The sequence below is a fragment of the Mustela nivalis genome (genome assembly GCF_964662115.1).
Source record: "Mustela nivalis genome assembly, chromosome: 10".
Lineage (NCBI taxonomy): Eukaryota > Metazoa > Chordata > Mammalia > Carnivora > Mustelidae > Mustela > Mustela nivalis.
In genome coordinates, this window is record NC_139029.1 from 100,900,799 (window position 1) to 100,916,238 (window position 15,440).

Consider the following 15,440-nt stretch of genomic DNA (forward strand, 5'->3'; position numbering starts at 1 on the left):
GTTCACTGCAGCATTATTTCCAGTATCCAAGATATAGAAACAACCTAAGTGATACCAACAGATTAATGGATAAGGTAAGTACGATACGCGCACACACAGAGAAATATTATTTAGCCATAAAGAAAGGAAATCCTGGGGCGCCTGGGTGGCTCAGTGGGTTAAGCCACTGCCTTCGGCTCAGGTCATGATCTCAGGGTCCTGGAATCGAGCCCCACATAGGGCTCTCTGCTCAGCAGGGAGCCTGCTTCCCTTCCTCTCTCTCTGCCTGCCTCTCTGCTTGCTTGTGATCTCTGTCAAATAAATAAATAAAATCTTTAAAAAAAAAAAAAAAAGAAAGGAAATCCTGCCATTTGCAATAACATGAATGGATCTGGAGAGCATTTTGCTAAATGATTTAAGTCCAACAGAGAAAGCAATATTTGTATGTTCTTATTTATATGTTGTCTAAAATTAAAGAAAGAACTCATAGAAAAAGAGATCAGATTTGTGGTTACGAGGGGCAGAGATGTTGGGGTTCAGAAATTAGATAAAGGTGGTCAAAGGTTTGTACCTTTGTATGAGTTAAAAGATAAATAAGTACTAAGGATGTAGTTTATAACACAATGATTATAGTTAACACTGCTATATGGTATATTTGAGAGTTAAGGGAGTAAATGCTGAGCATTCTCATCATGAAGAAAAAAACATTTTTTTTTTAACTTTTTATTTTTTATAAACATATATTTTTATCCCCAGGGGTACAGGTCTGTGAATCACCAGGTTTACACACTTCACAGCACTCACCAAAGCACATACCCTACCCAATGTCCATAATCCCACCCCCTTCTCCCAAACATTTTTTTCCTTTTTTTTGCATCTATATGAAATGATGGATAGTAACTAAATGTATTGTGGTAATCATTTCACAATATATACAGATCAAATCACGCTGCATAACTTAAATTTGAACAGGACTGTATGTTAAGTGTATCTCAATACATATGGAAAACATTTGGAAAAAAAGAACATTAAGAGTAGTTAAAGTGAAGGAGTCGAGTCCTCTTCTTCCACTGCAACAGTAGGATAAAATTAAGTATATTACTAGTATAGGTGAAGAGAGAGACATTTAGTCATTCCTTTGACAACATTCATTAAAAACAGAAAATTTTCAAAGAACTGTTCTCAGGTAAAGGGAAAACAAAAATAAATAAGATAGAATCCTCACCTCTGAAGAGCTTAAAATATAATGGAAGTACAGACTGATATAACTACTTTGATATAAAAACAAAATGCTATGAGAATACTTATATACAGTAAGTTCACCTTTGATGAAATGAAATTCATCAAATTTTAATATGAAAAATGTGTCAGATTTTCCATAGTGGAGAAAGGAAGAAAGGAATTAAGTATAGGAAACAAAGTGAACAGAAAGGATCTTGAAATTGAAAGTGCATGTTACTTAGGCTGTTGCTAAGTGATTAAGAGAACAGGTTTTAGAAACATGCAAGATCTAGACTGAATTCTAAGCCATTCTACTTTTTTAGTATGTGATCATGAATAAATAACCTAACCTCTATAAAAATGAAGGTAATAGGTATTGCTTTTAGCACCGTTGTAAGAATTAAATAGATGTAAGTAGGATAGTCAGCATGGTATCTGTCCTATAGAAAGTAAAAGATAAATGGTATTTGTCATTTTAAAGTAAGTCAATTCATTTTGTAAACTGCAAAACACTACACTAATATAAGGCATTATTTTTTTCTGAAATGTAATGAATAATTTAAAAACACATCTAAATATGTAAGCATTTTATAATATGAGATATTTCCCAAGTACTAATATCTAAAAGCACTTCTACTCTTAAAGCATGCTTATATTTATATTTGTTCAATATTTAAACAAAGGAATACACTACATACTTCTGAAAAAAACTAGATGTTTTAGTAATTACCAAAATATATTTCCTAATATTTATAAAAAGTTGCAGTTAGGGGTGCCTGGGTGGCTCAGTCAGTTAAGTGTCTGCCTTCACCTCAGGTCATGATCCCAGGGTCCTGGGATCAAGCCCCACATCAGGGTCCCTGCTCGGTGGGGAGTCTGCTTCTCCTCTCCCTTGGCCTGCTGCTCCCCCTGCTTGTGCTCCCCTCTTTCTGCCAAATAAATAAATAAAATCTTCCAAAAAAAAGTTGCAGTTATACTTCAGTTAAAAAAATTAAACTAAGAAAACCCAGAAAGTTGCACCTAAATATTATTAGCTTCTTTACCTATAATGCCACAAAACCCACCTTTTCTTCTCTTTCTATTTCAAGTTGTTTCTTAACAGACAAAAGTTCATTTTTGAGATTAGACAATTCAGACTCCTAAAGGAAAAAAAAACCATGAAATTTATAGTGTATCCATATATTTCTCAAAACAGTGAAAATGCTAATGTTTCATATATATTTAGTTTTACAGAGAAATAAATTCACTCATAAAATATATATACTTTTTTACTATGTTCAGTTAGCTAACATATCGTACCTCATCAGTTATTTATGTAGTGTTCAAAGTTTTCATTCGTTGTGTATAACACCCAGTGCTTACTTTACTGACTGATATAAAGGCTGCTAGTTGAACATGACTAAAGATTTCATTTAGACAAATTTTTATAGTTTTCTAAAGAAATATTTAACACTATGTTATCTCTCCTTCTCACCTTCTCCCAATCTATCCCATTCTTCCTCTCCCAATCTCTATGAAGCTCCAAATTTATTTGTAACTGGAGTTTGTATTTATTCATTTGAAAAGAAGAGTTTATCTTACATTTCAGAAAATAAAACTGGAAAACCATTTAACTATAACACCTGTAAGATCTTTTTTAAATCTAAGATTCTTTGATTCTACAGATCAAAAATTATTTTGATTTTATTTAATATTTGTTTTATTTAATATTATTCTTTACCATCAGTCATGCTGATATGAAAATTGGCCTTATTGCTATTTGTTCTGTATCTCACCAAAGATGCTTTCACTGATGACTGTTCTTGTTCTTTGCTTTTATAAAGTCCTAGTTCTGAGTCTCTTTCTTCAACTATTTTATCATATTGGTGCTATATTAAACAGAGAAAATATTTTAAGTATATTAGAACACAAATAAATTATGGTTTTTTAAAAAAAGATGTTTATTTATTTATTTAACAGAGATCACAAGTAGGCAGAGAGGCAGGCAGAGGGAGGGGTGGGGAAGCAGGCTCCCCGCTGAGCAGAGAGCCTGATGCGTGGCTCAATCCCAGGACTCTGGGATCATGACCTGAGCCAAAGACAGAGGCTTTAACCCACTGAGCTACTCAGGCGCCCCATAAATTATGTTTTAATAATACTAGTATCCTTATACATTTTATATTCACAGAAAATGTTAATAAATTCCATTATTTATATATATATTTGACCTTTTCTCTAATTTTTAAGTCATTTTTATTCAAATAAACAATGAAAACATAGAAAACAGTTTTGAAAATAGTCAAACACAAGAACAACAAAAAAATTATTTTTAATTGGAAATGTTGAGTTGCATAATTTAAAAAAAGGCTATAAACACCAACCTCTTAGAAGAGTAACTGATTCCAGACCCAAATCTGGGGCAGGAAATACAAGATGAGTCTTGAACATGTTGTTATAATAGAAAGCAAAAAAGCGGTCAAGTCAAAAGGACTGGCCAGCTAGTTTGAAGAGTCTCCCACTGGCCAAAAAGGGAACAGTTTGGGTGTCAAGGATTAGACTGGATTGAGACATACCAAATATGTTTAAATCTCTGAGTTCACAGTATTTTATGAATTTTTAAAATACTATTAAAATATGTTTAATCCTCATTGGCTACCTCATATGTTATATCCCACCAACAATTTTAAGGATGAATAGGTACGTATAGCCCACCTCTTATTCCAGATCTTGAAGGGAATAAAGCTGAATTCAGTAACAGAATGATTACTTTTATAACAACAACAACAAAAAAGGACAAACACAACAAACATGAAGTCTTTCATCTATTTATACCATTGATAAAAATTTGTTTAGCCTAATGTGTGTTAGACACACATAATGGATATATTTATATCCTTTACCAGATACATATTCTGGGGATGTACTTAAATAAATAAAAGGTGTAAAGTGCTATAAGAAGAGTATTAGGAAAATCCAGAAGAAAAGTGATTACTTCCATGCATAACAGATGACAAGGAGAGGGATTCTCAAGGAAGGAACACTCAAACTCAGCTTTGTGTGGTTAAGATCTAAACTTAGAGAAATAGAAAATCAAGAGTATTCTAGCTGTAATCAGTCATTATTGCAAATTTTCTGACAAATCAGACTGCTATCTTGATTTCACCATCTTTATGCATAAATATGGCTGCAATTAATAGTTCTCATTACACACACACATTACCTTATGTTTTTCCATAAGTGCTACCATTTCAGCTATTTTATGTTGACAACGTATATCAATTTCTTTCTGTAATTTTACTGCTTCATTGGCTATTACTTTTGCTTTCTCAACCTATCAAATAAAGTATTTCTTAAAATTAATGCACAGAAAACAAATTTAACTTAAATGCAAAGACCATATATACTACTTACATAAAATGCAGAAATCAAACACCAGGAAATTAGGAAAGCCAAGTAAAAGATGCATTACTGTTTGGGTTTATTTTAGGGTGTCCTATCAAGTGCGATGATAGTATAACACTATAATGACCACTTAATCTTTTCAAAATAATACATTACTTAATACACAAATACTTAGAATAACAAAGATACTTTTTAACTGTCACATATAAACTTATTAAATCTTTTAAAAATCATAACTTCAGAATTGCTTTTCTCTTAAAATGCTAATAAACCAATAGTTTTAATAAAACAAATTTTCAAACATATTTAGTTTTTCCTACCTCTTCTAAAAGATTTTCTTCTGATATCTTTTTGTCCTCAATTTTTTTTTGATAGCTGTCAGTCATTTCCTTAAATTTCTGTTTGGCACCTTCTAGTTCTAATTCTAATTTACTGACCTTTGAGTAAAGAAAATAAAATTAACATTAATAAATGTACACTACTTGAAAATATTCTATATTCACTTTGTGGTTTTGTGACTCTTAAAACATTACTTATTCATTGAAATTATGGCTGAATCATTTTCCTTACAGTTTTCATAGGGTGAGATGTGATTTTTCACAAAACCCCTAAAATACATATTTAGTCTGACAAGTAATATTTTTAAAGTAGCCATATTTTCATTTATGATCTATTATCTCAGCAATATTTAAATTATTTGTTCTGAGGTTCAGGTTTTGTTACAGTGACTATTCCATTTGGATAGAACACCCATGTGATTCAAAGTAAAAGCATATTCTGAGCGCCTGGGTGGCTCAGTGGGTTAAGTCTCTGCCTTCGGCTCAGGTCATGATCTCAGGGTCTTGGGATTGAGCCCCACATCAGGCTCTCTGCTCAGCAGGGAGCCTGCTTCCCCCTCTCTCTGTCTACTTGAGATCTCTGTCTGTCAAATAATAAAATAAAATCTTTTTTTTTAAAAAAAGCATAGTCTTTTTTAAAAACAACTTTGTTGAGGTATAATGGATATACACACAAAAAACTATGCATATTTAATATTCACAATTTGATTAGTTTAGACATATGCATACACCATGAAACCATCACAATTAATATACATAATGTATCACCTCCAAAAGTTTCCTTCTAGCCCTTTGTTTTCTACCATAAAAACAATTTAACATGAGATCTATCCTCTTCACAAGTTTATAAGTTCACAATATAATATTGTTAACTACAGGTACTGTGCTATACAGCAGACATCTAGAACTAGTTTATCTTACTTAACTGGAAACGTTATACAACGTTTCCCCTCCATTTCCCCCTGCCTTTTACCTATTCTAATCTCCATTCTAATCTCTGTTTCGTCTAATCCTTGCTCTTCTTTATAGCTCTACTGAATAATTATATATTATTTTTTTAAACTATTTTTATTGTTTTACGTTACCATACAGTAAATCATTTGTTTTTGATATACTGTTCCATGATTAATTGTTTGTGTACAACACCCAATGCTCCGTGCAATCCATGCCCTCCTTAACACACATCACTGGGTTCAACCACACCCCACCCTCCTCCCTTCTAAAACCCTCCATTTGTTTCCTGGAGTCCATAGTCTCTCATGGTTCATTTCCCCTTCTGATTCCCTCCCTTCATTTTTCCCTTCCTTCTTGTAATGTCCTCCATGCCATTCCTAATATTCCACAAATAAATCAAACCGTATGATAATTTAGACTTTCTGTGTTTGACTTATTTCACTCAGCATAATCTCCTCCAGTCCCATCCATGTTGTTGCAAAAGTTGGGTATTCATCCTTTCTGATGGCTAATATTCCATTGTATATATGGACCACACCTTCTTTATACATTCATCTGTTGAAGGACATCTTGGTTCTTTCCACAGTTTGGCTATTGTGGACATTGCTGGTATGAACACTGGGGTGCATATGGCCTTTCTTTTCACTACACCTGCTTCACTACACCTGTTCACTTACCTGTATCTGGTAAATACCCAGTAGTGCAATCATAGAGTCAAAGGGTAGCTCTATTTTTAATTTTTTGAGGAATCTCCACAGTTTTCCAGAGTGGTTGCACCACCTTGCATTCCACCAACTGTGTAAGAAGGTTCCCCTTTCTTCACATCTCCTCACCAACATTTGTTGTTTCCTGTCTTGTCAATTTTTGCCACTTTGGCTGGTGTAAGGTGGTACCTCAATGTGGTTTTGATTTGAATCTCTCTGATGGCTAATGATGATGAACATTTTTTCATGTGTCTGTTAGACATTTTTATGTCTTCTTTGGAGAAGTGTCTGTTCATGTCTTCTGCCCATTTTTGATGTGGTTATCTGTTTTTTGAGTGTTGAGTTTGAGGAGTTCTTTATAGATCTTGGATATGAGCCCTTGATCTGTAGTGTCATTTCCAAATATCTTCTCCCATTCCATGGGTTGCCTCTTTGTTTTTGACTATTTCCTTTGCCATGCAGAATCTTTTGATCTTGATGAAGTCCCAAAAGTTCATTTTCGCTTTTGTTTCCTTTGCCTTTGGAGACATGTTTTGAAAGAAGTTGCTGTGGCCGATGTCAAAGAGGTTATTGCCTATGTTCTCCTCTAGGCTTTTGATGGATTCCTGCCTCACACTGAGGTCTTTCATTCATTTGAGTTTATCTTTGTGTATGGTATAAGGGAATGGTCGAGTTTCATTTTTCTCTACATAGCTGTCCAATTTTCCCAGCACCATTTATTGAAGAGACTGTCTTTTTTCCATTAGATATTTTTCCCTGCTTTGACCATAGAGTTGTAGGTCCATATCTGGGCTCTCTATTCTGTTCCATTGGTCTATGTATCTGTTTTTGTGCCAGTACCATGCTGTCTTGGTGATCACAGCTTTAGAATATAACTTGAAATCAGGCAATGTGAGGCCCCCAGCTTTGTTTTTCAACATTTCCTTGGCAATTCTAGCTAAACTCAGGGGACTGGTTGAAATGGAGTCCCCCACTCCTTTGCCATCTTGGGAATCTCTCTGATGCTTTCTTAAAGTTTCTATTTCTTCACTGAGATTCTCCATTTATTCATTATAAATATACCCTCCTTTTCATCTTTGAATATACTTATAAAAACTACATAAATGCTCTTATCTCCTAATTCCAACATCTGGGTTACCTTAGAGTGATTTCCTATTGATTTATTTTTAATACTACTAATGGTTATCTGTGTCATCTTCATTTTAGGACTACCACAACCAATGCTGCTATGAATATTTTGTGTATTTCTCTTGATTCTACCTATAGTAGGCTGAATTACAGGATATATGTTAGTTACTTTTCTATATGATTCCAGAAGTTTGAGAATTCTTTTCATTTTTAACACAATGTTTATATATTTTGAATCTCAAATAGTATTAAAGGAAGGTATAAGATTTTTGTTTTCCTAGAAAATGAACATCCTTCAAATACTGAGAACTACTGTTTTCCATTCAAGACTCAAAAACTATTTGAGTACTTACTTTCAGTTGCTATTCAAGGACTTAGGAATATGATAATAAACAAATTAGGGCTTCTGACATCAGGAGCTGACATTCCTTAGATTTTTTTCTGTAAAATCAATGTAGCAGGATAACCATATATAGACCTTCTATAATATGTAGATTCCAAGGCTCTACTCCAAACCTACTCAACCTCAGATTTGAAAGTATGGATAAGGAATATGAATATACACATATACCACACATATTCATATATTTAGGCTGCTTAGATTGTTCTGATACAGCTAAGTCACAGACAAGCACTCTATTAAAAAAAATGATTCCTACAATCTCAAAAGAATTTTTGAAAATAACTGCTACAATATAAGAGTATGAAATTCCTAAGTTTTCATCTACTTACTAGTATTTTAGAAACAAAAATAAATATTCCAAATACCTTTATCTCATAAATATTCAGTTGCTTGCTTTCTGCTGTGCCCCTTTTTTTTAAGGCCTTATTCTGTAAAAAATTAAAGAATTATGCTTAGTAACAACATGATTCCATTTTTGCATTGCCACTGACTTAGACTGAAATTACTAAAGGAAAAGAAAGCATTATTCTTTAAAAATGTAGTGAAAAAATTAGTTTTCTAATAGTTTAATTTGGAGAATCAGTACCTACCTCTTGCTGGAGTTCTTCAATACATTTGCTTTTATTTTCAACTTGTTTCCTTAAATTGTTACACTAAAAAATTATGAGAAATTATAATTATTTTAATCAATATTCCAGTCAAAATAAGTAACTTTAAACTAATAAAAATATTGCATAAAATAACAAAAAGGTCACTTCAAAAATTATGTAGTTTAGTAATTCCATTAGTGTCTAAAATTATGTGATCAAGTAAATTTTAATAAAGATTTTTCTCAATAGAAATTTGAAATTCTCCACATTTCTTAACCTACTTGAAGAACACATGAATTCAATTACTTTAAGGAAAATGTGCCTTTTGCTCAATCCTATATAGAAAGCTTAATTGTATTATGAATTAGATTTTGAAAAGCTATAGCCAGAGGTAAGATTAACTGTAATTTGCCTTCATCTTTACTCATTATTCCTCATTTCTCATTTCTGAGTCTCTTTTACTTTTATATTTGGGGAAGGGGAATAATGTGATACTCTATCTCCTCATAACTGCATTCTAACTCCTCTTATAGAAATACCACCTAACACTTTTTTATATCACACTTTGGGAGATTATTTCACCTCAGTACACATGCATGATTGGACTAAGAGGCATTAGGCTAAGAAATAACTGGACTACCGTAAAAGCAGAACAGATTCCTAAAACATTACAGATAATGTAAGTTGTACAAATTTCCAAAGTAGAAAAAAATTATAATGGAAAAAAAAATTTAATCTTTCAGCACAAAATACTCTATTAAATATTTTTACTGCAAAACCCATGTGTAGTCATAATCAGCTATTATTCTAAAACTGAGTAATACATGGCACAGCTGCTTAATAATCTTATTTTTAATATGCCCAACCCCTAAAGTCTATTTCAGAGAACTCAAAAGAAAACACATTTTGGTGATTTTCATGCCAATTTTACTGGTATAAATACATTAGTAGGTGCAATTATTTGTATATACAATTTTAACTTTTTTTTAAAAAATCAAGGATTTCCAATTCTGGCCAAAAAGCCACCTGTGTATCCTGAACAACCTTCCTGATAAAAAATAATTTAAAAGGAAATGGCTACAAAATGAGGAAACTGCTTACTTGAAATTATAACTTTAAAGTAATAATAGCAAGTTTGGGGTAGCACCAAAGCCAGTTATGGACACCTGCTGAAACTACCTAGTGTAAGGGAGACAGAAGATAAAACTTAGAGCTCACTAAAGGTAAGGAATTCAATAAGACAACCCTGCATAAAGCAACATACTCAAAAGACTACCTATTCAATGAAAATATTTTTAAAAAATAAATCTGACACACAGAAGGGTCACAATAAAACTTGTCTGTCTTGATGCTAGCACTGAGTGAAAGTTATCAAAATCTTCCCTGAGAATTTGTAACCATGAGGTAACCTTATATGAGTTTATAGCCTAAATTCATGCTATCTCTATGATTTGGAAAAACCTAAAATGGAGAATTTAATTTAAAATGGTTCCTGGTGAACAGTGATCCCAAGACAATCTTTTTGGGAAGATACAAACTCCAACACAAGCCTCAAAGAATTCCCGTAGATAAAATTCCAAAGAATTATAACAACAACAACAAAAAACACAAAATAACAAAGAACTGAGACTCAATGAGTAAACATCAACAGAAAGAACAAAAAGCAGAATCAGACCTGAAAGGACTTCAGACACTGGTATTCCTATAAAGCCATCTTTATAACTGACATTACTACAATCCAAAAATAAGTGTATACCTTACTAAAATAATGACATCAAAACTATCAACTTTGAATGTAATTTGACTGCCCATCTCACTCTCCCTTCTTTCTGAATAAGACAATGAAAATTAAAATAACTTGTCACACCTTTTAAATTTAAACAATCTCCAAATTTAGGGCTAATGAAGGTAAATATATTTGGTAGAATGTCCAAAATTCTTGAAAAGGATTTAAGCTACCATAGTTTTGTGGTTTTTTTCCCCAATCACAGTTCATTTCTAAGTAAAACAATTCACATGCATAGAAACAAGGAATTTTACTCACCAGAATTCTAGGAATTAGAAAATGGCATTATCAGAGGTCAGAACTTCAGAGAATGAACTAAACTTTTCCAGAGGATACTTACTATAGGTAAGAAGGTCAAGTTTAGGATAAATATGTGGAGACAGGAGAAGTGAATTGTGATGAACAGCCAGACAGTAAAAACACTTCACAACTTCACATAAAGGGAGCAGAAAATTTTCTGTAGCTCCTTTGATTATATGAATGAGAAATATGTCTAACAATAATCTTTAAAAGCATCTTGCCACTCTAAAGATTCTGCCAACAAATGCAGCTGCTGAGAATGTAAAATTTGGGGAAAGAAAGAGATAACTAAAGAGGAATTTCATGAAACTTTTGCTCTTTGAAGCACTGTACAAAGCTCCTAAACCCAGAGCTTCTTCAAAGAAACCTGCCGTAAAAATCCAAAATTATTCCTTGAAGTCTTCAAAGAGATTTGATATCTCTTTGTACAGGACAGTGTAAAGACTGGTCTTAAAGAACGTAGTCATACTTTTGATACAAAGTCTCTTTTCTCAAAAATGCTTTTTGCAATTTGATAATACCTTGTTTTCTAAGATCTTCATTTGTTTTTCTTTTTTTAAAACTTCACATTCAATGTTGCGTGCCTAAAAAACATTATTTGCCATCATATTTAAAATGTTAACAGAATTTCTACTTTCTTCTATCTTTCAGAAATAGAATTATAAAACTTCATCTTATATTTCTATAAAATATACATACTTCCAGTTTATTTCTGTATCCTTTTTTAAAAAAGAAATTGTCTTTAATGCTTTTATGTTAATGCTTATCACTTTTAATTTTAGCCCAATATTATTTTGTGATTTTTATCAACTTTCTCAGTCTACCTTGAATTTTTTAAAGTTGTCAAATGTCTATAATCTTCTTGTCTTTAACAAGGACAAAAATAACTTGCAGTTAACTAAGAGAACATATACAAAGAACTAGAATGCTCCTGATATACTGTAAGCCCTTAAAAATACTAGCTCATCTCATCCTTAGAATCTTAGTTGTAAGATAGTCTTACAGCTTTCTAAAAATAAATATGACACTCCTCATGTCAAAACTCTTCAATAATGTCAAATTCCTAAATATAGTTTATGGGGCCTTAAATAATCTGCCCTTATATCTCCCAACGTTCATTTCCCCTATCCTTCTTCTCCCTGTGCTTATCTCTACCTTCAGCTTTCCCTACTCCCTCCACTATTACTACTATTTTAAACTCCACCTTTCAGTCAAGATGAACTTTCCATGGTTTTTTAAATATGACATTCTCCAGGTACCTGGCTGGCTCAGTTGTTAAGCATCTGCCTTTGGCTCAGGTCATGGTCCCAGTGTCCTGGGATGGAGTCCCACATCGGGCTCCCTGCTTGGCGGGAAGCCTGCTTCTCCCTCTCCCACTCCTCCAGCTTGTGTTCCCTCTCTCACTGGGTCCCTCTCTGATAAATAAATAAATAAAATCTTAAAAAATAAAAATTAAAAATGAACAAATATGACACACTTATACTCTGTATGTAGTGTTTGTGTGCTTATAATTTATAATATTCCCTGATATATTTGAGTCCATCCCTCTGCCTTCCAGTAATTTCTATTAATCTTAGGTTTCAAAGTAAATGTCACTTCTTCCAGGAAGGTATCCTGACTCAACTTTTGATTAGATGCTCCTTGTATAGGCTCCAGGAGGAGCTACTTTGGTCTGGCCACCATTCTTTCCTGAGAAGACTCTGTTAGTGTAAATCCCATAGTAATTCTGTTAAATCCATGTAGTTTGATGGCAGCTGATCTGTCTCCAGGAACAGACAGGTACACAGCTCAGGCTTCACCAAATTACTCTATCCCTTAACCACAATGACTAACTTAGGAATAAGTAAGTAAAATTAAACTAGAGCAAAGTCCTCTCCAAGATGTTTTTCGGAGCTTTCAAGACACTTTTTTTTAAAAAGCTTTCTAACTAATTCCAGTGCCTTTCACATCTTTTTCATTCCATTCTTAGAAATTAAAATGTGACTTCCCTAGTAATAATTTAAAAAAAAAAAAAAACCACCTTAACTGAATCATACAGTATCCACCAGAAAAAATGAAGTCTAAACTGGGCACTGAGAATAGTGCCTGCACGGGTAGATAGCTAATAATATGTGTGAGTGAATGAAAAAACACAGTCAAGGCCTTCACAATCTAGCTTCATCTATTTTGGCAAATCTTCTCCCCCCTATGTATACTATATCCTATAATCATGTCACATACTTTGTACCATTTCACTTTTGTGACATTCTTCCCTAAAAACTTTCTTATCTCAACTTGTTGAAATCATATCCACCAAAGCACAACACAAACTTATCAATTTATCAGTATGTTCTTTACTACTAAAATATGAATGCTTTTAGCCTAAAAATATGTATCATTAAATATTAAGCATTTATGAAAGAAATTTGTAATTATGCCACTATTTCTTCTACATATAAACCATATAAGCAAAATAAACTAACGCTGCCTATTGCTTTAAGGTCAACTGCATACAATAGTCCCTATATAGATAGCATACTTTTTTTTTTTTTTTAGACATGTGGTGTTGATTTTATGATTTGAAATTGGTATACAATTAATATAACATACATTTTCTTCACTCTTGTCCAATTTACATTTAACTTCATCTCCTTTCTGTTTTAATTCTTCTCTCACAGATTCCAGTTCATTTCTTAAAGGAAATGGAAGAGTGACATTATAAAAAAAAAATGTCATATATTTGTTTTATTGCTTTTCTGGGATTTCTTAAAATGGTTGATTATTATATTTTTTGTTGGTTTAAATTATTTTGTTTAGTTATTGTTCATGTATTATTGTCAACAGGCATACTTCCCCTCCTACACTTAATTCCCTTATACATTAATGTATAATTATATACATTATATAATGTATAAATATCTTATACATTATACATTTAATTTGAAACTAATTATCTAGATCCTTTAATCCATTAAAAAAGAAATACTTATTTCTTATTTAACTCAAGATTTCTCTTTACTCTTTTCTTTAAGAAGTCATAAATTAGTCATCATCTAAAATGTAGTCATAATCTAAAATGTAGTCATAATTTTATACAAATAAATTAGGGACATAAATGCAAGTGATTTTAATGAAGGACTACATGACTGAGATATTTACATAGACAAACATCCTTACATAGAGAGAGGGTATCTCTGGGAACACACACACAAAACAGTGATACCCCTGTAAGACAAAGAGAAGGTAGTTTCCTTTCCCCATGTTCCCCCTTGTTGCTTTGAATTTTGTGCCATATGCATATATTGTCTTTTCAAAATTTTTTAAATTAAAAATCTGCCTGCTGCACATGAACGCAATGGTATTTTTGTCTCAGATACTTGAAGCTATCTCTAATTATAGTCGCTCTGGCTAGCATTAATATGTTGCTGGGTTTAGGCTGTATGCACAGAATACTATTCAATCATATGGAATAATTGGCTTTGTAAAAACTGAATCCATGATATTTACACTTTACCTGAGTATTATAATTATAATTGACATATTGTTACTTTTCCTATATATTTATTTTTAGAGTTCTATAAGTCTATATACAAAAAGATATAATCAAAATAATCTGAATTCTCTTAAATAAAAAGCAGCTTTTCCCCAAATTAAGTCTTCACTTTTTATCCTCAAAATGTACAGTGCCTTAGTCACTGAGATCCAACCTAAAAACAACTTCTCAGCTACTTCTCAATGAGAAAATTGAGCAAAAACAACTAAAGAAATCAATATAGAAATACAATAAAAGATGATTTTCCAAACCTATATAGCACTTTATTCACATTATCTCAATCCTAAATGTTAACAAAATATAAAAAAAACTTAATACTGCAGACTATAAGTACAAACAAGAGCCCCCAAATATTTGAAAATCATCTAAATTAGTAATGGATTAAAAGGAAACAAAATACAAAAACATGTTACTTAGAAAATAAACATAAAAACACTATATATAAAAACCAAGTCATAGATCCATAGTTGTGTTAAGAAGTAAGCTATCTTGAAATGTTTTTATTATTTGAAAAAGAGAAAGAAAAACTGAATATCAATATATCAATTTGAAAAAGAACTAAAGAAAAGATTAATATTTGATTTTAAGCAAATTTCTAAGTAGAAAAGCAATAGGAAAAATTACCCCCCCCCCAAAAAAGACAATTAGATCTTATACAAAATGAAAAAACTCATGTACAACAAAAAAATTACCCAAAGTGAAAGGAAAATTGGGGGAAATATGTACTGTAAATAAAGCAAGGTAAGGGATTACTATGATTACTATATTTTTTAAAGTTTAAGTAAATCAGTAAGAAAACAATTTAGACCTCAAAATATTAATGGGGAACAGATATAAGCAATATTAGAAAAAAGAAATTTGAGCAAGTAAGCATAAAAAATTCCAAAGCTTAGCCAAAATATAAAAATTACAAATCATAAGAACAATGAGTTGTTTTTATCTGTTATATTATCATATAAATTAATGCTAATTCCCAAAACAATTAAAAGATTTTGGAACCATCATTTTCACAAAATAGTGGTTGTACTATATGGTTTACAACCAGTATAACCTATTAAAAACCATTTGGATATCAAAAGTCATTGAAACAATTATTCCAGTAACTCAGTAAATTCTATTCCTTG

The 15,440-nt window shown here is 32.0% G+C and overlaps 1 protein-coding gene across 4 annotated transcripts in view; it reads right to left on the reverse strand.

Moving 5' to 3' along the window:
* Positions 1–15,440, reverse strand: part of SYCP1 (synaptonemal complex protein 1) — a 132,746-nt gene that overhangs the window by 32,140 nt on the left and 85,166 nt on the right. For 2 of the 4 annotated variants that reach the window (XM_082684979.1, XM_082684978.1), the window contains exons 21-28: positions 13,374–13,455; positions 11,306–11,368; positions 8,699–8,761; positions 8,474–8,536; positions 4,902–5,018; positions 4,400–4,510; positions 2,976–3,068; positions 2,265–2,339 (exon numbers count right to left, since the gene is read on the reverse strand). In XM_082684979.1, coding sequence (XP_082541105.1) covers positions 2,265–2,339; positions 2,976–3,068; positions 4,400–4,510; positions 4,902–5,018; positions 8,474–8,536; positions 8,699–8,761; positions 11,306–11,368; positions 13,374–13,455 — 667 coding nt within the window. Of the gene's footprint in view, positions 1–2,016; positions 2,130–2,264; positions 2,340–2,975; positions 3,069–4,399; positions 4,511–4,901; positions 5,019–8,473; positions 8,537–8,698; positions 8,762–11,305; positions 11,369–13,373; positions 13,456–15,440 lie in introns of those variants that run through there. The other 2 variants (XM_082684981.1, XM_082684980.1) reach the window with 2 other exon arrangements.